Raw genomic sequence first — 27,576 nt, forward strand, 5'->3', positions numbered from 1 at the left:
CCATATAGAATTCTTTTCTACCTAAAATTATTTTGCTTTATTTTTACCTTCTTTATTCAGGCACCTCCTTATACCTATAATTAGCTGCTTTTATTTACTGGGTTTTCTCTTATCTTTTTGGGATCTGGTGCCATGACCTTGCTGACATAGCCTTAGATTTTTCTTTAATGTAAACTTCAGACCCTTTTCACATTCCTCCTGAAAAACAGATCCAGCTGCAAGATAGTGTCACTGCTTCCATATCCCTCTAGTGGCCATCTTTTCTGTCCAGGGAGTCCTTTGAGTCTAATGCTGAATATTTTCTTATTTAGTCTTTTAATCTGGCAAAGAGCTCAGAGGGAATTTTTTTTTCTGCTGAATATTTTTGCTAGATTTTAAGATTGAGAGACTGAATATCTTATCCCCTTTATATTCTTGCCTTTGGTAAAGACCCCCAAAACAGTCATCCCATGCTATTGTTTTTCTGTGTACTAACATTTTAGAAGTACATTTAAAAGACTCAAATGTTCTTTGTAGATTACTACCCCTGAAAATCAAGACATAGAGAAACATTATTAGTGTCTTAAACCATTTTTGTAGCTGGACATGATGGCACACATTTGTAATCCCAGCGCTTGGGAGACAGGAGGATCGCACAGGTTCAAAGCCAGCCTCAGCTACTGAGTGAAGCTCTCAGGAACTTAGTGAGACCCTGTTTCCAAATAAAGTATAAAATAGGTCTGGTCGTATAACCTGGAGGTAGAAAAGCCCCTGGGTTCCACCCCAGTACCACACACAAAAACAAAACAAAACAAAACATTTTTTTGCTGGAAACTTCTTGAACTCTGACCCAACTTAGTGAGAGGCCCAATTACCCTTTGTCTAGAGATTTCTTATACTCTTCAAAACACTTTGTCATTCTCTCTCTCAGGCCATTTCTCTCCCAGGATCTTATCCACAGACCAGGACTCTACACTTGCTACATGCCATTCATGTGAGGAGAACATCTCCTGACTGACACACCTCATTCACACTCACATACAACCCGTCGGAGCCTTACCCCTCCTCACTGGAGGTTCTGCACTCCCACCTCTGCGATGACCCAACCACCAAAGAAATACTTTGCCACTTCCTGTGGTGTTTCTTACCGTTAGTCTGTGCATAAAGTTACCTGGTCGCCACAGTTTTTGCTAGGGCCCTTTGCCCACGTATCCAAGAATCCCCCCACATATCTTAAGAGATCTGCCATGATGCCCTTGCACCCAGAGACCACTGCAGTGAGGCAGTAGGATGAGTGTTTCCCAAGTGGAAAGCCTTTGGCGCTCACCCAAATGGCAAGTATCCTAGATGAGCCCCCAAATTGTTAGAAATGTTTTCTAGGGAGGCCAAAAATAAAGCACATGAAACCAAAAGTAACTTCACAAGGCTTCTACTTCTGCGAAAGGGTGTGCAGCCCACAGAGTTCAGGTGGCAAGTACACTGGACAGGCAGGCTGCTTGGCTTTTATCACAATCCTGCCCCTCACCCTGATCTAGGGAGGATTTGGGTTCACAACTCTGCATGGCTGGCTGCTTTTGAAGACAGACTAATTTGACACAGAGTTTAACATCAGGAGCCAAGATGGATGACCAAAACTAAGATGGATCACTTCTGGCCAGTTCAGGGGGAGGAGCATACAGATACATGTATCTTTCCTAAAGGAATGCCCATGTTACAAAATGGAAAGCATACGTTTCTATGTAATTTGCTACTTCAGCAGAAAAGATGTTTTTTACTCCTAACAGACTTGACCAGCTGCGGTCAAGTCCCAGAGAGAGTGTGTTTCACTGTGCAGGGTGTAGACACAGAGCCATCTCTAACACCCAGAATAAGATGGGTTCTCAGTGAATTCTTAGATGGCATGCTACAAAACTTGAGAATTGCTCCATTTGTGGGAAATGCACCCATTTATTTTATTGTTGATTCAGTAGATCTGGTGTAAACAAGGCCCAGCCTGAAGGCAGAGAGATTGATTACGTCAGCGCTTTGGCATCACGGAGTGTTTTGCGTCAGTCCAGTCACGCAGCCACACTAGTTGGCCCTGGCCGCCTTTCTTAAGGCTCAAAAGCAGCAGAAGTGGCTTAGGGGTTCAGCAATGACCTGGGGGAGCAGATTCAGTCCGTAACAGGGGCTCTTCGTTTTTGCATCCATGTTCCAGGAAGAACATGAGTATTCTCCACTTCCAGAGAAGAGTAGATGGGTCCCTTTGCGCTCAGGGTGGGGCAGCAGGAGGGCTGGGAGCCCTGGAAGTAGAGCAGTGGACAGTATCCCAGCATCGGAGCGCCTGGCCTCTCAGGCGGTGCCGTCCAGCTCATGCGTATTTATCCTGTTTCAGAAATATCAACACGTGCTGCAGCTGTGAGCTCTCCAGCAAACTTGCAAATATCTCTTCAATTATTCAGTCAGAATGCTTGGAGAACTAGCCAACTGCTTCCAAGTTATGTTTTTATAAAACGTCAAGTACAGCACAGTTGGGGCTTGTTCCTCTCCTGGAGAGGTAACAAGATACTTCTCTCTCTCTCCCTCAATCCCAATCTCTCTCCCTCCCTCTCTCTCTCCCTCTCTCCCTTTCTCTCTCTCTCTCATTCTCTCTTCCTCCAGCCCCTTTCCTCTCTTTTTCCTGATGTTTCTCCGCCTTTCTCCTCTCTCTTTCTTCCCCATCCCTCCCTCCCTCATTCCCTCCTTCCCCCTCCTCCCCTCCCCTCCGCTCCCCTCTCCACAGAGGCCATTGTTCATGTGTTGGATGCGGGCTGTCAAGGCTGAAGTGAAATGGCCTTCATGCATGCACACACGGGGAGGCCAGACAGATGTGGATCCAGAGGGCGGGGGAGCGGGGTGGAGAAGGGAGGCCTCTAGGCGGGAAGGGCTCTGAGGCTGACCTTCTGGACCTGGGTGGGCTCTGGCTTCACTACACGCTAGCTGTGAGACCCTGATGACTTACTCCACCTTCGTGGACTTCTGCGTGTGTGTGTGTGTGTGTGTGTGTGTGTGGTTCTAGGCACTGAACCCAGGAGTGTTCTACCTCTGAGTGACACCCCAGCCCTCTTTATTTTTTATTTTGAAATAGGATCTTGCTAAGTAACAGTGCACCGCTGGCCTCGAATCTGCAATCCTCTTACCTCAGCCTCTCCTGTGGCCTTATTTATAACAAAGAGCATGGATGGTATATTGGTTTTCTGGGACAGTCCTAGCAAAGTGCTGCAAACTGGGAACCGAAACAACAGAAACTTATCCTAGACTTCTGGATGTTGGGATCCCAGATGGAGGGGTCAGCAGGTGGTGCTCCTTTCCAAGGTGCTGGGCAAAATCTGTCCCAGGACTCTAATTTCCTATGAGCTCCCACCTACGGCCACACCACACCAGTCTTCCCGCGGCATCTCCCTGTGTGGGGATCGCTGTTCCTGACTCTGTTTTTCATAATGACACGGTTGTGTTGGGTTACTGTCCACCCCACAGGACCTCACTTAACTGGATTCCCTCTGCACAGACCCACTTGCAAAGAGGCCAGGTCTGGAGGTATGACAGGTTAGAACTTTGATGATCTTTGGAGGCTGCAGCTCAAGCCCCAGAGCAGGATTAAATGCAGGTGTGAGGGACAGAGACGTCACTGGGGCTGGCAGGGCAGTGCTGCAAAAAAGAGCCTGCCCGGCAGGGACCAAGAACCCAGCGCTCTGAGCCAGCAGTGACCCTCATGTTATGACCCCAGCTCATAGCAGACAGCTTATAGGCTTCCGCTGGGCAGAGGCAGATGGCCCTTGGATAGCAGACCTGCTGGCTCCCCCTGGCGGGGACTTCTGGCCTCAGTACTGCCATCCACGGTTCTGCACCTCTGGGCACCAGTTCAGGGCTGAAGTCAGCAGCTGACTTCCTGCCTTGTGTTGCCACAGGGGACAGAGGGCAATTCCAAATACATGAGCAGGCGGGTGCAGGGCTACCTTCTGTGTGACCCTGGCTCAGCCTCAGGGGCAGAACAGGGAGGAGGTGAGTTCACCTGCAGATCATGTGAAGACAGACCCCCTACCCTGCCCACGCAGGGGGAGCAGAGGGGCAGGGGGAGGGGGATGGGAGGAGCCGGATGCATCGGGACAGCGCTGGCTTGCCGACCCGCAGCAGGGACAGCGTCCGAGTGGCAGTCCTCAGCTGGCCACCATTACTGCTGCCTTTGTGCCTCTGGGCATCCAGGTGGCGATGCTTCCTGGCCCCTCGAGGCCCCTCGAGGCACTGATTCTGCATCTCGAGCTATGAGTGGGGGTCATGAGCACACTCTGGGCTGGAACATCAGCTCCAGTGTCTCCTCTACCCTGAAACTCTCAGCAACCCACATGGTGTCTCTTCATCTTTCTCTAAAGGGAGAGGCACAGAGCAGAGCCCCAGTCAGCACAGGGACAGGCAGTGTAAGTGAAGATCTACTCTGAGCACATTAAACCTTGGAGAAGTGGGGTTATTTGTTACTGCGGCACAGCTTGAGACCTCCTGTCGGACACAGTGAGTTTCAGCATGAGTTTGGCAACTTAAGCATGTTGTTAGCGATAGTCAGATCACCAAGGTATTTGAAGCATCATGTGGGAGGGTAAGAAGTCTTAAATTTCAGCGATTATAGCCCAACCCTTCTTCCTGGTATGAATGGCAGCCAGCGAGCTTCTCCGTGGAGTGTTGAGAACGTGGCTCCCTCTGCACTCTGGAGTGAACCTCCCGTCTCCCAGCACAGAAGGGAGCGCCTTGCCCACTCACTCGCCTCGTTGTTCTGCACATGTGTATCGAACACCTGCCTGGAGCAGGGCAAGCCATAAGAGCCAGAAAGGAGACAGGGAATGAAGCCTCCTTCGCCCTAAGGGGCCCCGAGGCCTTTCCATCGCGGCGACCCAAACACCTGACAATCACAATGTCAAGTAGGAAAGGTTTATCTGGCTCACGGTTTTAGAGGTTCAGTCCCTGGGAGGCTGGCAGAAACCACAACTGCAGGTATGTGGTGCCAGCCTCAGCCATGACAGCCAGCAGCAAGGGGAGAGAGGAGGGGCCTGGGGACCCCAGTGACCACCTCCCCCAGCCGTGTCCTGCCTCTGAAACTTTTTGCACCATGGCTGGCTGGCTCCTGAGATTCTTATCTGGAAGGAAATGTCACCTTTCGGTCAGCCTGAAGATTCAGAGAAAGACCGCCACCCCAGGCTGCCCCACTTCCCACCACGTGCCCCCAGCCATCCCCCCTCGAGGTACCCTATTAAAAACGATTGTAAAAGATCCCGGGGCTGCTCTCACACTCTCCAGGTGGCCCGCATTTCCCTGGAATGAGTAGCTCTACTTCCCTCGAACTAAACCTCTGTCTTTGCCTCTGACTGGCGTGTGATGAAATTCTTTTCACCATGGAAGTCAAGAACCCCACAGAATGATCGTGCTTTCCTGTGACAGTACCAGCACCTGTGCATAGCATGCTCTTGGTTCCAACACTGAGTGAGGGGCTCCAGACCCCCGTTAGCCAGGGATCCAGGCTGTTCCACGGCCAAAATGGCCTCCCCAGTGCTCACACACTGAGAGGTCCCCGCTCACGCTGCGTGACGGCCACGTGACTGGCAGAGATGCCAGCAGACGGACCAGCGCACCTGTAGGTGCCTCCCCTCGGCCTCCCTCTCTGCTGTCTCTGACTCTGTGTGTGTGTGTGTGTGTACCTCTGACACTCTCCTCTCATCCTTTCTCTCTCTTTCACTCTTTCTACCTCTTTCTCTCGTCTCTGACTCTCTCAGGGTGTGTGTGTGTTAATGTGTTGATAAGGATTGGACCAGGAGCATTCTACCTCTGAGCCACAGCTCCAGCTCTTCTGTTGTTTGATTTTAACACAAGGTCTTGCTAAGTTGCTGCAGCTGGCTTTGAACCTGCCTCAGCTCCTGAGTGCGGGGAGTACAGGCATGTACCGGCATCTGGCCTTTCTTCTCTCTTCTCTCTCTCTCTCTCTCTCTCTCTCTCTCTCTCTCTCTCTCTCTCCTCTCCCTCTCTCTCTTTCTCTCTCTCTCCCTGCCTCCCCCTCCCTCCCATTACTCACTCAGGGAGGAACTTGGCTGCCATCTCCTGAGGACCCTCCTTTCCTGTGAAGCCCAGGTGGGGAGTGGGAACCTCTGACCACGCCAGGGGGCGCCGCCGCCTGCCAGGAGCTTCAGCAGGACTGGGAGATGCTCCTCCAGCTCCACTGCGAGCTTCACGCAGACTCCTGAGGCTCTCCTGAGCTGTCCTGGAGCCAGGGCAGTCCCAACCCTCAGCAACTGTGACTGCTGGGTATTTGATATGCAGCAGTGGATTACCGTAATCCCAAGTGCTCACCATGCGAGCCTGAGCAGAGCCCAGCCTCCTGGTCCCCAGGAATTCCCCGGGCCTGGCCCCAGGACACTGGTGGCCTCTCCCCCAAAGGAAGACCTCCGCTGGCCCTGGGTTGACAGTGGAGAGACTCCTGGCCATGCACGCCAGCAAAGGCCTCTGCTTTTAGTTTTAGAAAACGGCAAAATGCAGCTCAAAGACAAGCAGGACAAGGGCTCCATATCAGATAATGGAATCTGGGCCGCGGCTGATGCTAATCTGGGTGCTCCCCCCGGCCCGGGCAGAGCCGCTGGCCCCGTGCCTTTATCTGCAGTGCAGAATCGATGCCTCGCTCTCACGGTCAGGCCACGTCTTCTCAAAGTCACCCAGGGCCCAGGCACGCGGTAGTCGGCATGCGATGGCATTGCATTCAGGTTAACTGCGTTTCCCCAGCTGGACTGAAATCTCTGGGAGCCCCAGAAACAGCCGCATGCACGCTCCTGGCACAGAAGGGCACGACCACGCGGGCTCCATTCTGAGTCTCGTCCCCCACCAGGGAAGGGGAACCCTCAGGGCCGCAGAGGGGCCTACGACAGAGGCCGGGGCCCAGCCTGTCGCCTGGAGGTCTCTGTGCAGGCCAGGCTTACAGACAGGTTCCATGAACCCAGGTCAACATGCTGAGGCTTGCAGCACCATCTTGTCGAGGCTGATGCAAAACCCAGGTGCGTGCGCCATTTCTACACACGCCACGGCCCACAGACACTGTACAACGGGACACCTGGCCCTGGGGGTTGTTTCTATCTGCCCGCTAACTTTCCCTGAAAGTCTGGGAGAGCCGGGCATGGTGGGCACGCTTGTAATCCCAGCATTCGGGAGGCTGAGACAGGAGGATCACGGTTCGTGGACAGCCTCAGCTACTTAGTGAGGTCCTCTGCAACTCAATGAGACCTGGTTTCAAAATAAAGAATAAAAAAAAAAAATAGGGCAGGGGGTGTAGCTCGGAGGTCAAATGCCCCTGGGTTCCATCCCCAGACCCGCAAAAAAAAAAAAGTAAAGAAAAGAAAAGAAAGAAAGAAAAGAAAAGAAAAAGAAAGAAAGTCTGGGAGAACAGGGCCTGGGCACGGGAAACAGAGCCTCTCTCCCCAGCTGTTCACGAAGTCAGCTTTGTGAGCTTGGACAGGTCACTGGATGCTGTTGGGGCTTCATTCAATGGGAAACAGGACACTTGGTCAGAGGGTGCTGGGACTCCGCAGCCAGAGAGCAGAGCTCTGTAGAATGAGGGCTGCAGCCAGCCACGGAGCAGCCTAGCTGTCCAGAGCTGTTCTGGGAAGCAGAGGCTAGCCCTTAGTTCGGGAGCTGTCCAGCACGGGCGCTTCAGCAAAACGCTCCGGGAGCCTTTCCAGCCTGGTGCTGAGAGCAGCCAGCAGGTGGCAGCAAAGGCCACGCTCTGACCTGCGGGCTCCACACATACTGGTAGGCGGGTGGGTCTACCCTGGCTGTCTCCTGGTTGCCAGGAAGGCTGAACGCTGGCCGCTGGAGCCCGAGGGGAAGCTCTCCAGTGACAGCCCGCTGAGGAAGCCCACAGGAGCTCCCGGGCGAAGACACTTCCCACCCTAAGGCAGGGCAGACAGAGACCAGGAACCAGCCCTTGGGGAGCAGAGATGGGTGTGGAAGGTTCAGGACCGCGGGAGCCAGATGAGCTTAGAAGACAGAGGTCTGCTGCCCAGGGAGGCCCACGGGCAGCGCCACCTTTTTACCTTCATTGGCAGAAACAAGACAGCGGCAGCTTTGGTCCCTCGGGCTCACCGCAATGCTCCCATGTGCAAAAATCAGTGCTGGACAGTTCTGCCCTGACCCCAGCAGCAGGGTGAGGACGGAGCAGGAAATGCAGGGAGCTGGGATATGCAGGGCCTGGAAGGCAGCGGCCAGGTCAGGGAGGCTGCAGGATGTCCTGGCCAGCTCAGCCCCAGCAGAGGCTGCCCGCTGCGCACAACCCACATCACGGGTCGCCTCTGACTTGGAGACACTGTCCTCACATCGTGCCCTTCTGTGCTTTATTTATTTATTTATCTTTCTCTACTGGGGATGGAATCCAGGGGCATTCTACCTCTGAGCTACATCCCCAACCCTGTTTTTTCTTTTTTATTTTGAAACAGGGTCTCACTAAGTTGTAGAGGGCCTCACTAAGTAGCCGAGGCTGGCCACAAACCTGAGATCCTCCTGTCTCGGCCTCCCAAGTACTGAGATTACAAGTGTGCGCCACCACACCCGGCTCCTGTCTGTCTTCTTAAAAGGACTCCAGTCACGCTCTATTAGGACCACCCATAGGACCTTGTCTTGTCATGGGTCACCACGATAATTTCTGTGGGTCCTTGGCTTCCATGATGAAAAGAATCTCAACACAAGCCAGTCAGAGACAAAGGCAGAGTTTTAATTCAAGTAAAGCAAAGATACACGTTCAAGGGAAATGCAGGCCATCTCGAGAGTATGTACGAGAGCTGCTTCAAGGAGCCGCCCCAGATCCGCACTCTCTTAAGAGGGCCCACTAGAGACTGGCCAGGGACACGTGGGATGGCGGGCTCCTTCTTTGAAGCTTTAGGGTAACAAAAGGTAGGAATTCCTTTTAGATAAGAAATCCAGGGAGCAGACATGAAGCAGGGGTGCAGGCTCTTTAACAAAAGGTGAAACTTTTTCTGGGAATCTTTCTGGAGACAAACAGAACTTTGACAAGAGGTGAAGCTCTCTCAGGTTTATTACCTCAGGAATTTCTTAGACCAGTCTATTATGATTTTAAAGTATGGGCCTGGTTGTTTGTTTTAAGAATAACCAAGCCGGGCATGGTGGCACATGCTTGTAATCACAGCATTTGGGAGGCTGAGACAAGAGAATCACGGTTCGAGGACATCCTCAGCTACTTAGTGAGTCCTTTTGCAACTCAGTGAGACCCTGTTTCAAAGAAAAAAAAATAGAGTTGGGACTGTAGCTCAGAGGTAGAATGCTCCTGGGTTCCATCCACAGTACCGCAAAAAGAAAAAGAAAAGAAAGAATAACCAAGTTCTGTTAAATGAAACTTAAGACTTCAGACATTAAAACCATATTGTTCTTCCTTCCCAATCTGTCTCCTCTCCACCATAATTTTTATTTCTTCTATTTTACCTCATTAATTTGACCTTACCCATGTATTTAAAGACTCTCTCTCTAAAGAGTCACATTCTGAGGCTCTGGGTTACGACTTCACATATGGGTCTGGGGGATGCAGTGCATCCTGGAACTAACAGTCCTTGGGACTTGCTTTGGGCATTGCTGACTGACTGAGATGCCAAGGACCAGTACAGTACAGTGATTGTGGGGCAAGAAAAAGCAGAGCTCCTGGGATGGGGCCTGGGGCTCACTGCTGAGTGCCAGAGAGGGCTGAGCAGCGCCGGGGGCTCCTGGGGCCCCCAGTGTGTGAAAGGAGTCAGCTTATGTTTAACCAGTCTCCAGTCTCCAGACCAGAAGGGGATTCAGGCCTAAAAGGAGGCAAGAAAAAAACTAGAGTGTTATGGTTGCAAGGATGCTGTGGGTTCTTTTTCTCTATTCGACTAAAATTTGCTGAATAGGAAAATTAAGACTAATAGGCAGTTTGGTGCAGCTTTAACAAGTCTTTATTACAAAACCAGTAGGAAATAGAAGAAGGGGGAAAAAAAGCTGAGTGCTGGCATGCACGATGGAGAGCCCAAATATGGGACTCTGATCCCCTTTCCATCCCTAGCCTTTAAACAGATTTTGTATTGGTACGTTCTTATCAGCATCACCAAGGCAATGGGCTATATTGGTATGTTCTTATCAGCATCACCAAGGCAACGGGCTAGTAACTTATTTCTTAGCCGGGTTGTGCCTCTTTGCCTCCAGACAGCACTTACCAAGCGCAGGTCAAGAATCTACCTGGCTTCACCCTATCTCTATGGCTCTGAAATGCCCTAGGCAGAGTCACTGCCCAAGGCATTGTGATTTGGGGGTTTTAAATGGTCTCTGCATATTTTTAGGGCTAAAGGCTTTACATTAGGATAAAGGGCGGGGTGGGGGGCCCTCTACATTGTAACAGCTTCCACCCCTCCCCCTTCCAGAGGCAAGCAACCTGGGCTGGAGAGACAGTGCACAGCTCCCTGCTGCTGCCCATATGTCCTCAGCCCCACCGAGGACCCTGCCACCTGCAACCTCAGGCACAGGCAATGCCCGGGGCACTGTCAAGGGTACATGGCCCACCAGTGGCCCTCCAGGGCTGGAGCTGAGCCCGCTGGCATTCTACTCTGCCTGCATGAGCCCTTCTGCTGCAGGATGATGAAGATTTGGATGTGGGCGTGTGCTGGGGAGAGCTCAGGGCTGCAGCCACTACAAACCCAGGTGGAACTATTTCTCTATCTTACCATAGAGGAGGGCACAGCTGTGCATGCCTGCTGACCCTCAGCCCTGCTCAATGGAGCCTCTAGTTTATTCAGGGAGACACAGTAACCCAGGACACCTTGGCCGCCCCAGAACATGAAACCATGGACAAGCGGCCCAGTGAAGGCTGGGTCATGGCAAAAGTAGAGAGGACACAGTGGAGCATTCCGCTAGGGGAGGGGTTCCCGTCAGCTGCGCCAGGCTCTTCTTCCCCCTGCCCGCCTGCTGGCTCGGCCTCCCTCTAGCATTCCCAACCACCAAGTGCTGCAAAGTCCCAGGATCTTGGTGCAACACCTGATGTGCCTTGTGCGGGGCGGGATGGTGTGGAGGCTGGCACCAGGGCATGGGTAGGGGCACAGGTGGCACCAGCTCAGCAGGTACATCTGAGCCCCATGTAACAGAAAAGCTGCTCCTGCTCCCAGGAGGCTCTGCCTCGGCCCTGCACGCTGCCCCAGAGAGAGAGCTTGCTGCATGGGAAGGTGTCACCTGATTCTTTCTGGGCCCCTTTGCCAGGACAAAGCAGGGAGAGGCCCCCGCCACCTGCAGCTGAATGCAGGGGCTGATGGTCTGGCTCCTGGTCCTGCTACTTCAGCCCTGTGCTCTGACTTCTCTGCACCATGATGGCACCTGCCACACACTGCTGCGGGGACGAGTGCGGCCCACATGCTCCAGGCACCCTGACTCTTCCCCCTTGTCTCTTTGGAGGGTGGGGGCTGGGGGTGCAGGAGGGCTGCAAGTGCATAAACAGACAGGCAGCTCGGGCCAGCCTGCGTCTGCTCCTCACTGTGCTCCTGGCGCCCTGGGTGGGGCACCTGTGTGGCAACTGCTCTCCTGGGGAGTGGGGACTCATCTCCAAGATGGCGCCAAGGTTTCCTGCCTTAGCTACCATGCCCCCACAGTGAACAGGGCTGGCCTGTCACCTCAGCATCCCACCCCAAGCCCGAGCCCCTCGGAATCCGCAGAGGCCTGCGTCTCCAGGGCTGGACACTACAAATGCGCAGCCTGGCAGGACGCACCGCGTTTAAACTCTATCCAATTTTAATTCAATTGTAAATGTAGACAGCCACACAGGGCAATGCCTACTATGGTGGGCACTGCAGTGGAGTTTCTAGCTGGGGAGAGGCTTGGTCCCAGCTCCTGTCGCCTGGTCAGCAGTTTAGACTGGGGAGAAGAGCCCATCCAGGCCTGCCGTTGACTCCTGCTCCCTCTAGGACAAGCCATGTGCTTACCATTGCTTTTAATATGGCATCCTAAGGGCTGCTCACCAAGCAGGGTTCCCAGCGACCTAAAATCCCTCCGCCTTCCAGGACGCTTTGGGGCGTGACTGTCTCCGGGACAAGCTGCTGCACCAGCACTGCCTCTGGAGGGAGTGCTCAGAGGAGGCTCCAAGCAAGGTTGTTGCTGATGTTCACAGACTTGTTAAAAGGAGTGATTTTGCAACTGCCTGCGGCACAGGGAGCTGAGCTATGAACGGCGCCATCTCCCAGCCAGCTCTTGAGCTCAGATACCGCTGTATCCAAACTCAGATAACAGCCTTGTCCCCAAAGGAGCTCACACCAATGATCCCTGGACACCCCACCTTGCCAGCATCCAAGCAGCTCCTCTCCGCACCCCACTGCCGGCCACGCCTGTGCTCCCCTCGAGGGCGGACCTACTGGTGCCGCGCACTGTCATCTAGTTGCCCCAAAGAGGCGAAGGGCCTGGCCAGCAATAAGTCCTTACCCCAAGCAACAGCTGGCAAAATCCTGTCTCCCTGTCTGCTTCCACAGCCGCACACAGGCGACAGCTTAGCTGGAGCAAAGCCAAAGTCTCTTTTGCCTTGGGGGTTAATAGTTCTGCTCATTGTCACACATGAACAAACTGCCATTTAGACTCTTATTTACACCCATAGTAGTATTCCACTTATTACACTGAGACGTAAAATGTCACTGGAAGTGCTGTTCGTTTAATTAAAGAGAGCCCTAAGTTCGGAGTGCGGCGTCCTAGGCAACGTGCCCTCGGTTTCCCACCATCGGCCACAGCTGGTCAGCTCTCTTCTGCAGCTTCCTCACAGCACAGAGCAAAGGTGACCCTCTTCTCTCTGCCCAGCGACAGGAGAGGCCAAGCGCTGCCTAGGAGGGCTGAGGGAGGAGCGCCAGTCCCAGGAGGAATGGCCCGTCTTTCATCAGCGTGTGCCATTGTGTGAGACTGGCTGGGCGTGTGGAGGTGGGCCGCGATGCATGGGACCCCGCCTTGTCACCTGCCCAAGTTGTGAGGTCCACAGAACCTTCAGAAGGTGTGGATGGGGGGCCATGGGTGCAGCTCAGTGATCAGCACGCATGAGGGCCCAGGTCCAATCCCCAGCACCACAGAGACAAAAACAAACAAAATCAAAGTGCGATGGCTAAACAGTGGCGATTAGCACTTCTGCCCGTGGGCCTTCAGCCACCGCCATGTCATCATTTATATCACAAATAGAATGCACAAGTTCTAGTTAGTCATCCATGTTACCTTGGGCTCCCCTCCCAACTCAAGCCGCCTTGTACAGCAGCTTGATCAGAAATCAACTTCTCACAGGGGAGTATTTCTATTGCAGCCTCTCTCTAGTTGAGAGAACAGTGCCAATGCCCCTGCCCTTGCTTCCTGGCCCGAGAACTTGCGTCCTAAGGCTGTTGTTCTTTCTTTCCTTCCAGGAACAAAACAGACCAGCTCCGGGCTACTAGAGCTTGCCTCTCCAATCTCAGAGCAAAGCAAAGCAAGCCACGCAGCATCGGCAGGAGGAAGCTCTGCAACCATCGGGCCACACTTGAGCCTGTCTCTATATGGACACGATTTTCCCAGTCTTCAGCCCAGTTATGATTAGATAATGTCCCGGGAAGAGCTCAGAGTTCAGAGTTGACGTGCATAAGTACGGTGTGTCCTAACCCCATGTTCTCATCCCATCCGTGGCTCAATCTATTGTAGTGCGCTTACTGGGTGGTGTCCTGTGGGCAGGGCGTGGCCAGGAAGGCGGGGATGGGTGGCTTTTGACTTTGAATGCCTTTGCCCGCTGGCTCTATTGCTTCTGGCCTCCTTGACAAGAGAGCAGAGCCCTTCCTGCTTCCTGCTGCTGTGCCCTCAGAGCTGCAGCTCCTCCACTCACATGGACGGAATGCAAGATCTCAAAAAAAAAAAAAAAAAAAAAAAAAAACCCAGCAAGTGAATCTTCCTGCCTCTGAGTTGTTTGGGATTATGGCGCGGAAATGCTGACTGAGACACCCTGCACATCCTCACCCTTTACTTTGGGGCCTGGCTTCATTCCCCTAACCGGGCAGATTGCGGTAGACAAGAGAGAAGCTGCACATCTCTGGCCCTCTTCTCTAGTGATTCCGACTTTACTACTCTACCTGGGCAAAAATGATAAGACAAAAACCCCAGAAGCCCTGGAGCCCCAAGCCTGATGCCAGCACCCCACAACAGCCCAGAGCCCAGAGGGCAGAAGAGCCCAGGCTTCATGGTGTGCCTGAGCTTATGCACCATTTACCCACCGTCCTTCCTCCTTCCTCCCTTACAGCACTCAAGTACATGCCAGGCTCAGGGGTACACTTGGGAGAGAAAGGGTATGTCTAATCTGAAAACAAAACAAATCCGTACAAAGCCCAACCTTCAGCATTCTCAGTACATGAACTGGACTATAGGATATAATCCCAAACCATTTTTCATTGAGTCCTGTGAAACACTGAAATTGAGTTGGGGGTCACAAAGGAGGTAAAATCCAGCATCGGAGTGCGATATCAGGTCCTTTTCTAAAGGTTTGACACTCCCGGTCAAGGTCTGTGGGCCAATATTAGGGAGGGAGCTACCCGTCAGCAGAGTCACACTGCAGAGAGGAAGTAAGGGTATTTGTGTAGCCTTGGTCTTGGTAGTGGGGGACAGCTGCATGGGAATGCCAGTCCTCTCATGACATCTGAGGTCTTGTGACATCTGGAGTCTCATGACATCTGGAGTTTGCCCCACCTCCGCTTCTGGCTTCTGGGGTTCTACCTCCTGTCCCAGCTGCAGGGTCCTGTGATGGAAGGAGGGAAGGGACCAAGGGGGAAGGGACCCAACCTATCAACAGGGCCTTTTGGTGATAATAGGAAACGACCGAGTCGATAACAACTTCCTGCTGTCAGAGGGGACGCCATTATAGGGCTCCCTTGGCCAGGAGAGGTTGAGTCGTTCAGAAGTGGGCAGGCGGGAGTGTGGCTGCAGCAGGAATTAAAATTACCCTGGACAGCTCGGTAATGCACATTTGAATGAACTTTAGCAGAGAAGGGGCTATTAAAAAGAAAAGGCAAATCATGATAACAGACCCCAGGAGGGAAAGAGGCCCAGCAGCTACTGACCCTGGGAACCATTCCAGATATGAGGTAGACTGTCAATGTCGTGTTTTTAGATCCTCGCTTAGCCTGGTCAGAGTTTGGACATTTTCCTCCACTAGACCTGATTTATGAATGTAATAGCAGCATTTTTCCATGAGAGACAAGCACCACCCTATCCAGCAGTGAGTAAATGGAAAGCCTGTTGATTTTGGAGAGACACCCTAGCAAGGAAGAAATTTGTCACCGAAGGGAGGCTGAGGAGGAGGTTGTAGATTTAAGAGCCACTTGAAGTCGCCTCTGCTTGAGTTGGGCAGTATGGGTCAGTGTGGTCAAACGGAAAACATGCTACTGGGTCAGAAGCAGCAGTAACAGATCTTAGAGTTTAATATTTATGGCTGGCTGGCACCCAGAGAGAGAGCGCACTGCGTTGATCCCACCTTGTGGTCGGTCCGTTTTGTGCAGGGGGGCAGATAGGTCTCCTGCATGGTGAATTTCCAGACATAAACAGGTGGGCCTGCTGAAATAAAAGCATTAAAGAGAATTGTGCGAAGAAAAATGGAGCTTAGTGGGCCCCGACACTGTACAGGAGACTTTGTCATGAGGCTGTTGTAACGGAGCCCTTCTTAGCCGAATAAGGTGATGCCATTTGGAGTCACCCGGCAGCCTGGCCGCAGTAGGTGTGGTGAGGATCACTGTAAAAGGCCCAGTCTGCTGTGTTTGGAGATGTTTTGGTTGAAGCGACTTGAGGAGGACTTGGTCTCCTGGCTTACGGGCCTTGGCTGCCGGGTGTGAAGCCGCTTCTTCAGCCCCAGGTTGGAGAAGATATCAGCATGTTCCCTAAGGAGGTGCCTGAGGAGAGACAAGTGAGGGAGGCAGGAAGCCAAGGAGCGGGGCCTGACGGGGAGTGATGAAGCCAAAGGGCGGCCATGCACCGATCCTAAGGGGTCGTGGAGGTGGGGCTTCGAGGGGCGGCCATGCAGCGATCCTAAGGGGCTCGTGGAGGTGGGGCTTCCAGCAGCGGCCATGCAGTGATCCTAAGGGGTCGTGGAGGTGGGGCTTCAAGGGGCGGCCCGTACGCAGGCCAGAGCCAGGGTAGGGGTTCAGGCCACAACACCCACAGCTCCAGGGAGTTTTGTTAGATGGCTTTTAAGAATCCCATTCATTTTTCTACCTTTCCTGATGACTGCAGTTGAGATGGGATGCGGAGCTTCTAAGACATGCCAAGGGCCTGTGCCACCTGTTGAGTAACCTTAGAAATAAAAGCTGCTCCATTATCAGACTGTATGGAATTAGGGAGTCCAAACCGAGGGCTGATGTCCGAGCACAGAGCATTGGCCACCGCGCTGGCTGTCTCGTCCTTTAAGGGAAAAGCCTCTACCCAACCTGTTAGGGTGTCAACCATGGTAAAAATATATTTTAGTTTTTTGTGAGAGAGCACATGGGTGAAATCAATTTGCAAGTCCTGTCCTGGCAAATGTCCTCTCATTTGGTGGGCAGGAAAAGAGGGGCGTGGGCCTCCTTGGGGAGAAACGGCAGCCCAAGTACAACAGGAGGAACTGACTTACTAATCAGCTGTTGCAGAGAGAAGAAAACAAAGGGCTTAGGAGATGTTTGAGCGCCACAGGCCCAACATGTACGGATTATGCATTAGGTCAACAATCGCTTTGGCCCAGACCTCGGGCAGGGCTATTTTGTTCTGTGTCATAAGCCATCCACCCTCTGTGTGGGACGCTCCAAGTTTGGTTAAAAAGTCTCTACTTACAAGGGGGAGAGAGCAGGAAGGAATAATCAGGAACGGATGGGTAACTCTAAGGTTTTCCAAATAGCAAAAACCTTTCAACTTTTCCACCTTAGAACTGCTGAGGGGGAAATGGATAGGCATGGAGGTCTGGAAGTGAAGGTTTGCTGGAGCTGAGCTGAAGAGCAGAAGCCAGAGCCGCGCAGAGTGGTAGTCGGATGACTGTGTTTGCAAGGGCCAGACAGTAATGCTCCGGGGCTGCAGGCCGTGAGGCCTGGCAGGTCTTCTCCACTCTCGTGGCAGTGGTCACACGCCGTGGTCACCAAGTACATGAACAAGCCTGTCGGGTCCCAATTAAATTTTATTTACAGAAATAGTTGGAGGGCCAGACTTGGCCAATGGCTACAGACTTCCAATCAGAAGATACAGAGGTAGGTATTGACTCTGGTCATTATGTCTTAATTAACTCTTTATTATACTGTAGCAGGCATATGTCATAAAGGTATACAGACCTTCCTGAATCATCTTAAAGTGATTAATCCCAGTGAGAACACCAGATGAACCTGCTAACCTCACTTGCTCTTGGTTACTTGGAGATCACAGTGGGCAGTCCACTTCTAGTGTCCTGCTGGCTTTGCCATGTATTGCTCCTGACCTGTGGGCTATGGTGATAGCTGTCCGGGTTACTCTTCGGGACCTGGAGCTGCTCTCGTGAGGGCGCTGGCTCATCTGGGCCTGCAGCGACTGTGGGGACTGGACGGGGCTGGGGGAGGGGCTCAACGTCCCTGTCTTCATACTGTGCCTGTCCTTTGCTGCCTGACCTGTGGGCCAGATTCTGCTCAGCTCTGCGTGTAGACGTGCATAAGAAATGTTTTTGCTTAGCCTCTCTCCCCGCCCCTTCCTCTCTCTCTCCAACTGTTACACCCTTGAGCCTATGATGGGTGAGATCTTATGATTCCTGAGATACCGCCAAGACAGCCTTCCTATTGTCTCTGTGCAAAGTACAGACTCTTTCATCTCAGTAATCTCTTTAACAACATCTTCCTTGGCCCCAATTTTACAAATGCTTTTCTGGACAAACTACAATTTTTTAAGAATCTTTCTCCTCTGCTTTCTGATCCCTTTTATTACAATAAACTGGTTAAGAGCTGTCAGCAATAACCACACCACCATCTGAATGCTGTGCTACCTCTAGCAGCTTATTTAACCCACTGCCTTTCATTTCAGCCTCACAGAAAGTCTGAGCATATGGGCAAAATGTAGACAAGTTCTTTGCCAGAATGTGACATGTACAGATTTTATTTATTTTCTATTTTATTGTGGTACTGAGGTTCCTGGAAAGCCTTCTACCACCGGGCTACACTCCCAGACCTATTTTTATACTTTTTTATTTAGAAAGAGCATCTCTATTTAGCCAGTGTGGCTGGCTTCGAACCTGTGCGATCCTCCTGTCTCTGCCTCCCAAGCATAGGATTACAAGCGTGCGCCACCACGCCTGGCTTACATGTACGGCTTTTAAACAATTCCCCATGGAGTCCTCCTTGCCATAAGAAACGTCACAAGCAGTCTCTACTGTCCGCATTCCTCTGACAGTCTAGCTGAGCTCCCACCAGAACCACTAAGCCCCACCTCTGCCATTCAGAGGCTCCTCCAGCAAGCCTGTCAAAATTTTCCAAAATGGGCGAGTTGCTCACAACATGCCCACCCGGAATCAACCTCTGCCCGCTCCCCTCGGTCACTCTTGACACTGATGAGAACAATCTGGAGGAGAAAAGGTTCATCTGGCTCAGTTTGGAGGTTCAGTCCAAAGTCAGCCGGCTCCAAAGAAGGAACATCATGTCATGAAGCGGTGAAGTGCAGGACTCAGGGCCTAGGGGGTTAGAGGGGCCCAGGGATAGTCACCCCAAGGTAACGCCCCATGACCTACGACCTCCAGCCACACGCCATCAGTCTACAGTTGATACCCACCAAATTCATTCAAATTACTATTATTTCGGTGTTAGGGATTGAACCCAGGGGCATTCCACCCCCCGTGCTATTTAACTTTTTATTTGGAAAAAGGGTTTCACGAAGTTGTTGAGGGCCTCACTAAGTTGCTAAGGCTGCCCTCAAACTTGCAATCCTGTCCTAGCCTCCCAAGTTCTGGGACTACAAGTGTGCACTAGCATGCCTGGCTCCCTTTTTTTTTTTTTTTTTTGGTGGTACTGGGGGTGGAACCCAGGGACTTTCTACCTCCGGGCTATACTCCCAGACTTATTTTATACTTTATTTGGAAACAGGGTCTCACTAAGTTGCTGAGAGCCTAAGTAGCTGAGGCTGGCTTCGAACCTGCGCGATCCTCCTGTCTCAGCCTCGCAAGCGCGGGGATTACAAGCGTGCGCCACCACGCCCAGCCGCTCCCTTCTTTTTTAATTCAACAAAAATAAGTTATTTGGAAGAGCTTCATGAGAACTGAGTAGCACTCATGTTTAAGGAGATTATGAAACAAGTGTTTCAATTAAATAAGTGTTTACGCTATTGCTATTTAATGTTTTCTAAATGACCAAATATTTGCTGAATTAACACGCGTTTTAACTTTTCCTACTGAGATTATAAACGTGACTTCCTTCAATTTCCTCAGTACCTAGCAACCGCTCCTTTCGTAGCCTATCAGGTGGTAGTAGGAAACGCATTCTTGGCGGAGTGTCCACCCCGAGCCATGCACTCGTGTCCCCTCCATCCCTGCCTGCCGTGTGCTGTCACTTTGGGGAAGTACGCGAGGCCGCACAGCTGGACGGCTGCGTATCCTCAACCACAGCCAGCCACGTCTGACCGCTGGGCTCCAAAATGTGTCAGGTATGAGTGAGCAATTAACCTTTGAACTTCATTTAATACTAATTTTCATTTACATACGAATACTAATTCAGCTATTAGAATGTGACTTTAAAATAAACTGGTTAGCTGGGCATGGTGGCGCACACTTGTAATCCCAGCATTCGGGAGGCTGAGACAGGAGGATAGTGATTCACAGAAAGCCTCAGCTACTTAGTGAGGTCCTCTGCAACTCAGTGAGACCCTGTTTCAAAATAAAGAATAAAAAAAATAGGGCTGGGGGTAGAGCTCAGAGGTAGAATGCCCCTGGGTACCCATCCCCAGTACCAAAAAAAAAAAAAAAAAATTAAAATCTACTTTTTCAATTAAATAGCAGGTATTTCCAGTAAAAGGTAGAATTAAGGTGTGTTCCAAGGGCAAAATACACACTGCATTTTAAAGTCTTAACAGCCAAAGAAGGAAAATATCTCACTAGTTTTACAAGTATTAACTACTTGTAACCTGAAGCAATATATTGGATGTGCCAGTTAAATGACTACCAAAAAATTAATAAAATTAAAAACTACTGTAGCTACAGCTCCTATATTGTTTTAAATTCCAAGCGACGTTTCTCACATGATTTTTTTTCAAACTTCATTTTACTTTCTCACGCCCACCATGCCTCCGGTTTGAAAGTGGTACTTCTTTTCATTACAAAATTGTGTCCACTGTAATGTCAGCTGAACAAGCTCTGCAAACCCAAGGTCTCAGCCTCCCACCTGTCTTTATTCTCTTGGCCAGTCCTGCCCGAGGCCACCGACGAGGGTGCCCACCTGCCTGGGTGGGAAGCCACAGCCGGCACTGGGTCCCGAGCAACCCCAGTGTGCCGGGTGAAGGACAGCCACCATCCCCGCCCGTCTCCCAAGTCATGGGAGGATGCAGATGGTGGCTCGGGACTTGTCCACCCTGCGAGGGTGGTAGGCTCCATCCTCAGCACTGCCACAACAAAGTAAAAAAAGAAAAGGAGGGATGCCGGGCGTGGTGGCACTCGCTTGTCATCCCAGCACTTGGGAGGCCGGGGCAGGAGGATCGTGGTTTCTGGACAGCCTCAGCTACTTAATGAGGCCCTCCACAACTGAGTAAGACACTGTTTCAAAATAAAGAATAAAAAATAGGGCTAGGGGTATAGCTTGGAGGTAGAATGTCCCTGGGTTCCATCCCCAGTACCGCAAGAAAAATAAAGGAGGGAGCTCAATTGTCCAGTGATTCACACAGCTACACAGATCTCTTTTGAGATAATAAACCACGTAGAGGATTCTGGTGCCACCCCACTATCCTCCCCAAAGGGCTGTGAACTGAGGTCCACAAGGCCACAGCTCAGACACACCTGGGTTAGGTGCAAAAAGACAATCACAACCAAATATATACAGGGCACGAAAGAGTCAGCCTTTAAAAAGGCAGACTCTAAGAACGACCTAACAGGGAAGAGGCCTGGCTCCATCATGGAGCTTCAAAGATTGATGCTAAGCCTCATGGAAATAGAATCCTTCCTGCCGGGCGTGGTGGGCACGCTTGTCATCCCCGCGCTTGGGAGGTGGAGACAGGAGGATCGCGCAGGTTTGAAGTCAACCTTGCTGGCTTAAGAGACCCTGTTTTCAAATAAAAATATAAAAAATAGGTCTGGGAGAGTAGCCCGGAGGTAGTAGAAGGGTTCCCAGGAACCCCAGTACCTCCATATTTCTGACAGACTTAGCAAAGATTTTCTTTCCTATTTCCAGTATTTTAAAGTAGATTTGCTTACAATAAAGCCATTTTTTAAGAACACACAAAATCCAGCAATCCAAAGTGACAAAGTAAGAGGTGCCACACAGGTGCCCTCGGCAGGCAGGCAGGGCTGAAGGCCTGGCGCTGCAGGAGCAGGCACAGCATGGTAGAGATTGCAGCTGTACTTTGCTTTCCACTGATACTTAAAAATTCACAAAGAAGCCAGGCGTGGTGGCGCACGCTTGGAACCCCAGCATTTGGGAGGCTGATTGCAGTTCACGGATAGCCTTAGCTAATAGTGAGGCCCTCTGCAACTCAATGAGACCCGGTTTCAAAATAAAGAATAAAAAATCGGACCGGGGGTATAGGTCAGAGGTAGAATGCCCCTGGGTTCCATCCCCAGTACTGCCAAAAAAAAAAAAAAAAAAAAAAATCAGTTAAGTGGTCTTTATAGATGACCTGCATCCATTTAAATTAAATACATTTTTATAATGGTGTGTTTATTTTTTTATTAATTTATTTTTGGTGGTACTGGGGTTCCTGGAAGCCCTTCTACCTCTGGGCTACACTTCCAGACCTATTTTTTTATATTTTTATTTGGAAACAGTATCTTAAGCCAGCACAGCTGGCTTTGAACCAGCATGATCCTCCCGTCTCTGCCTCCCAGGCACAGGGATTACAAACTGCCTACCACACCTGGTGTGCTTATAATGCCACAGTGTTTCTTTTGGACAAACTCCTTATGTAGCGCTTTTACTATCAGCGTTACTGTCTTTTGAAATGTATTTTAAATGAATTAAAGTTCAAGATAATTTTAAACACTACATACATCATGGCTATTAAATTTATTCATACTAACTACCCAGAGGAAACTCACTACCAAATTCTCACAGCAGATACTGACTGGTTGATATGCTTGATTGACCCCGTAGGTATGAGCGGTCAGTATGATTTCAGTTTCTCTTCTTTCCTGTCACTGACTTAGGATCGCAGTATTCACGGACAGATGCGTGGTGCAGCCGACCCGGTATCACGCCAGCACTGAGCTCACAGCCCCAGGCTGGCTCAGGGGCAGACTCCTCATCAAAAGGTGCCGGTGGAGGCCAGGCGCCTTCCGCTGTACATCCCCAACCCAATGGCCAGCAGGTGAGAGCAGCAGAGACGGCGGGAACCCCTTCAGGACTCTGCTGAGAAGATGCAGCCCTTCTTCCTAACACGGTGCTCCTCATGCTGAGGGCAGCTGTGCACTTTGGGTGTTTGAAGAGGAACTCCTTGGTGGGGGACATTTTCTGGCCAACTTGACCAATCCCACATCCAATCTGTTTTTAAGATGCTCTCAATTTCTTTCCTTCTCTCAATGTGATCCTCTCCAGGGCTATGCGTATCGGCTCTGGTGCTGTGGCGCTTGTGAGCGAGGTAGGCTGTCACAGTGGGAGCTCTTGGAGCTGCTCCACCCAGATTCATGCTGGGCCTCCAGCAATATCTTTTCCATGTCCCCATGGAAACCGAGGCTGGAACGCTGCTCCCGTTTCCATCACTGCTAAAATGCAGCTCTACCCAGGAGCCCTGCAGGTTCTCCTCCTGCCACCCCAAGGCTCCTCTCTGAGACATGGCGCCAGGGTGGCTTGGTGGAGGGCTCCGCGCCCGCCTGCAGCCTCCTGTCAGAGGCGATCAAAGGGACGGGCAGACCACAGGCTGCCCACTTGGTTCTCTCACATGGCATTTCTATTAGACATTGTGCCAGGCAAAATTAGCAGGATAAGGCAAGCATGGTGGCGCACGCTTGTAATCCCAGCATTTCAGAGGCTGAGACAGGAGGATCGCGGTTCACAGACAGTCTCAGCTACTTAGTGAGCCCCTCAGCAACTCAGTGAGACCCTGTTTCAAAATAAAGAATTAAAAAAAAATAGGGCAGGGGGTCTAGCTCGGAGGTCAAATGCTCCTAGGCTCCATCCCAGTACTGCAAAAATAAATAAATAAGTAAAGAAAGAAAGAAAGAAAGAAGAGAGGATTAAATGAGGAAAGATTTCTTTGTTATGAGAAATAACTTCTCTGATCTAATCATCTTTCATAACAGGCCTTTGCTTGAAGTCTTCTTACTCCTGCATGTTCATACAGAATACCCTCGGCCAAATCAGCTCCTAACAGCTGTGTAAGCCAGTTGGCTCTAGGCAGCTCCTGGAGTTTTTAAGGATTCTTTCTTGGCAGCTTTTAAAGAAATTGCTAATTGAAAAGTTAATCAGGCCAGTCATTCTTGTTGTCTTCTCCGCAGACGGCAGGGGCACGAGGCTCCAGTGGAGGTGCTTATCCAGTCACCTCCACTTCAGGAGCCTAAGTCATGGGACGACGTTTGGAACATTTCACAGACCGAAACATTACTCCAACTTGTGAAACTCTTCCGCATTTCCAGGATTCTATAGAACCTGACATTTCACAGGAACAAATCTCACCTGTGGGACATGGAGAGAGGCCAGTTCTATGGATGAGTCTCCAAGACTGTTTAGAAACGAAGATACGTGCTCAAGTAGACACACCAAGACAGGAAGTCTAGAAAGAGCACGTGACAGGACGGAGCGCACCCGAGGAGAGCTGCCACGCAGACGCTGTACTTTTAAGCGGCCAAGCAGGCCAGACCGGTGCGCAGCCATGAGCTCAGCAGCTCCGGAGCTGCCACGGCACACACTGAGGTCACTTTGGTAACTTAGTGAGACCCAGTTTCAAAGTAAGAAATAAAATAGGGCTGGGATGTAGCTCAGAGTAGAATATCCCTGGGTTCATTCCCCAGTACCCCCCCACACACACACACACAATAGGAAGCGTGGGAAAGAGGGGGGGGGGATAAACTCCTAACCAAATCACAAATATTTCTAGGAAGACAAGGAAACTGCCACAGGAGCAAGTCCAGGCTTAGGAGCCCACCTGGTCACAAAGTGTGGCGAGTCGCAAGTCTGCCTCGTGAAGGATCAGCCAATGAGACCTGAGCAGCAGGCCCCGCCGCAGCCCCGCCTGCTGACACATGACACACAGCCGCACAGCCCAGCAGGACAAGCGTTGCAGAGAGGGCAGGAGCAGAGGCGGGACCCGATCTGAGTGCTGGGCGCCTATGCTCAGTGACCACCTCGGCCCAGCGCCGACCTCCCGTCTGGGTAAAAGATAGCTGCCTCCCAGAAATTAGTTCTTGAGGAGAAAATTTCTAAAAGACATTTTGTCTTGAAATTACTTAAAATGTGATCCAGTTTGATGCAAATCATATAAATTATGCAAAAAATAAGAAATAGCAAAGGATCACCCAATTCTAAGTAAAATTCAAAAGTACATTTATTTAAAATGTGGGCAAGATATCAATATAAAAGAAAAGAGTATAAGAAATAAAAATAATTGAAGTACAAAACATTTCAAATCTTTAACATCCATAATTTAGATAGCAAGGTCTTTATTTACACCATTTTATTTGTAGCTATGGTTCCATACGGTTTTGTGAAAACATTTAAAAACTTGGTAAATGAATCATAAAACCTAATGTGAGCTCATAAAGTTATATAATACAAAACATAATTTATGTTTCCTCAGAATAAAGTTACACATCTTAATCAGATGCAGTATTATGGATCACATCTGTTTTCCCGCGTTAGCATCGTGCCCCTCGGGGAGCAGCTGGAAAACACACGCGTCTGAAAGAAGCCCTGGTGTGCATCACCCTGGCAAGCGCCAGCGCCGGCTTCAGGCTTGCCACAGGCCAGAGGTGTCAGTTAAATTTATATGTGGGCTTGTTGAGGAAAACAACTCTCAAACACAAGGCAAGAGTGACATAAACAATGGCCTCCAATAAGTTAGCCAGTTTTACATACTACTCCTGAGAATGCTAAGAAGTATCTTCCTTAGTAAGCCATTCACACCAGTTGGTGTTCTTACATCCAAGTCCTGGGGGTATTTAAAACCCTGATGCACAGGCCCACTCAGCCCGACACTGCCCTCCTGGGGCTAATTAAACCCACCCAGGTGATTCCAGCATGAGGCCAACGCTAACGCCCAGTAACAGCTGGAGTCTCCTTTCAAATAACATGTTTAATGTGCATCTCTGATGGGTCCACATCCCCAAAGCTCCAGCACTAAAACTGATGCTACCTGCATCCCCAGAGTGGGGCAACCCTGCAATCACAGTACTTGGGAGGCTGAAATAGGAGGATCGTGGGTTTAAGGCCAATCTCGGTAATCTAGTGAACCCTGCTTCAAATAAAAACTAAAAAGGGATGGGGATGTAGCTCAGAGGTAGAATGTCCCTGGATTCAATTCTCAGTACCACCAAGAAAGAGAGAGAGAGAGAGAGAGAGAGAGAGAGAGAGAGAGAGAGAGAGAGCGCGCGCGCGCACGCGAGCGCGCCTACAATTCTAAACATACGCTTTGGGTAACATTAATGGTTAGGCTACTTCCAGGCTATAGGTAACAAAAAAAATGTTGAGATAATAGCCACAGATCACCTGAGTCGTTTTTTTGTTTTTTGTTTTTGTTTTCGGGTTTGGGATAAAACCCAGAGCATTTGACCTCCGAGCTATACACCCCCTGGCCTAATTTTTATTCTTTATTTTTGAAACAGGGTCTCACTGAGTTGCAGAGGGCCTCACTAAGTAGCTGAGGCTGTCCGCGAACCACGATCCTCCGGTCTCAGCCTCCCAAATGCTGGGATTACAAGCGTGCACCACCACGCCCGGCTACCCGAGTAGTTTTTAAAGAAATTCTTCCTTCTGCAAGTCAGTGCAAAACAGAGCAGGCTTCCACAGACACAAATCTGCAGAACAAGCGAGAGGACAAAGTGGAATGACAACCAAACGTCTACAGCCTATCTGCGGAACCTAACGTCTCACACTGCACCAGGAACTCCGCACGGCTCGGCAGACAGCGCTGTGGAAGGCTGCGCTCGGTGCCAGCGACCAGGGCTTCTCTGCTCCAAGCACCGCTCCAACTGGGCGGGCCCCCACTGCTAAACCTTACGTGGCTTCTGGAACTGAGGCAGAGAAGAGAATCTCCTTTTACAGCCCATTTCTCTCAATGGCACCCAGGTAGGTCTTCTGCCTACTATTACGATCCTCAGCTCTCTCAGGCTAAAAGGAAATGCTTGATAAATATAATCACCTGGATGAAACAGATTTGTCTGAGCATTCAGGACGGACCTCATTCTGACCTCATGGCTTAGATGCTTGCTTCTGAAACACAAAGCCCCCAGTGAATGGTCCGGCTGGGGCTGACTCGGACTGGAGGCTGTAGGTGCGGCTACACTCAGAACAGACCCTCGGCCTGGTCACCTAGCCCACAGGGATGTGCCACAAAACTTCACCAAGAGCAGGCTCTCTGCCCTGGGAAACAGTGGAGACACGCTTTCTCACAAGGGCTGGTGAGGCACAGTCTGCTTCACTTTGGACTGTTCAATATGAACTACAAGTAAAAAGCTTCTTTTTTCCTGACTACCTTGGTATAAAAGCGGAGGATGTCAAAGCCGAAGGCTGCGCCCTGCCGCTGCCTCTGCAGAGCGCATCGGCAGCTCTCCCTCCCAGCGCTGCTGTGCCGTGTTCAAGCCCACGTCCATGCTCTGGACAGCAGACTGCACGCTTCACTCTGAAAACTACAAACCTGAGGCCGAGATGATGCAAAGAAGCACATGTTTTGGATACTTATTTTGCACTTGTTTTCTAATTATCAAATGCTCAAACATGTACATGCACCATACAGCACAGACAGGTCCTTCTAGTTCTTTTTGTGGTACTGAGGATAGAACCCAGGGGCATTCTAACCTCTAAGCTACATCCCCAGCCCTATATTTTATTCTTTATTTTGAAACAGGGTTTCACTTAATTGCAGAGGGCCTCACTAAGCAGCCGAGGCTGGCTGAGAACCTGAATCCTCCTGTCTCAGCCTCCCAAGATCCTTTGCAGTTAGCGTCCCCTGCTGAAACTAGCCTCTCAGGAAGTGCAGCTAATTTACACGTCCCAGCAGCAGAGTAAAGAGGCTGGCACGAGAGCACAGGCTTGGCCGCGCTGTCCTTGAAGGCCACCTCCACACCCCTCCTGTCCATGCAATTCTCTTTCAAAAAGGATATGATTCGTAGTCCAGTGTCTGTGTGAGCACTCCAGTTAGAACAAATTCTGCGTTATGAACATCTGAATGGAACAAAAGCCAAGTCCGTTACCATCAACAATGCACCTGCAGCGTCGTCTACGCGCACGGGCTACGTGAGCAAGGGCAGGG

The 27,576-nt window shown here is 50.9% G+C and overlaps 1 protein-coding gene and 1 pseudogene across 2 annotated transcripts in view; both read right to left on the bottom strand.

Moving 5' to 3' along the window:
• Positions 1-22,419: 22,419 nt before the first annotated feature.
• Positions 22,420-22,947, bottom strand: LOC308266727 (BCL2/adenovirus E1B 19 kDa protein-interacting protein 3-like; annotated as a pseudogene). The gene has a single exon. The product of its transcript is annotated as a BCL2/adenovirus E1B 19 kDa protein-interacting protein 3-like (transcript).
• A 4,467-nt stretch (positions 22,948-27,414) lies between these two features.
• Positions 27,415-27,576, bottom strand: part of PAXIP1 (PAX interacting protein 1) — a gene marked incomplete at its 3' end in the record, with an annotated part of 51,536 nt that continues 51,374 nt past the window's right edge. The window contains exon 20 of the mRNA XM_080701134.1: positions 27,415-27,488. Coding sequence (XP_080557260.1) covers positions 27,415-27,488 — 74 coding nt within the window. The remainder of the gene's footprint in view (positions 27,489-27,576) is intronic.

This window comes from Muscardinus avellanarius (assembly GCF_963383645.1).
Source record: "Muscardinus avellanarius genome assembly, chromosome: 9".
Taxonomy (NCBI): domain Eukaryota; kingdom Metazoa; phylum Chordata; class Mammalia; order Rodentia; family Gliridae; genus Muscardinus; species Muscardinus avellanarius.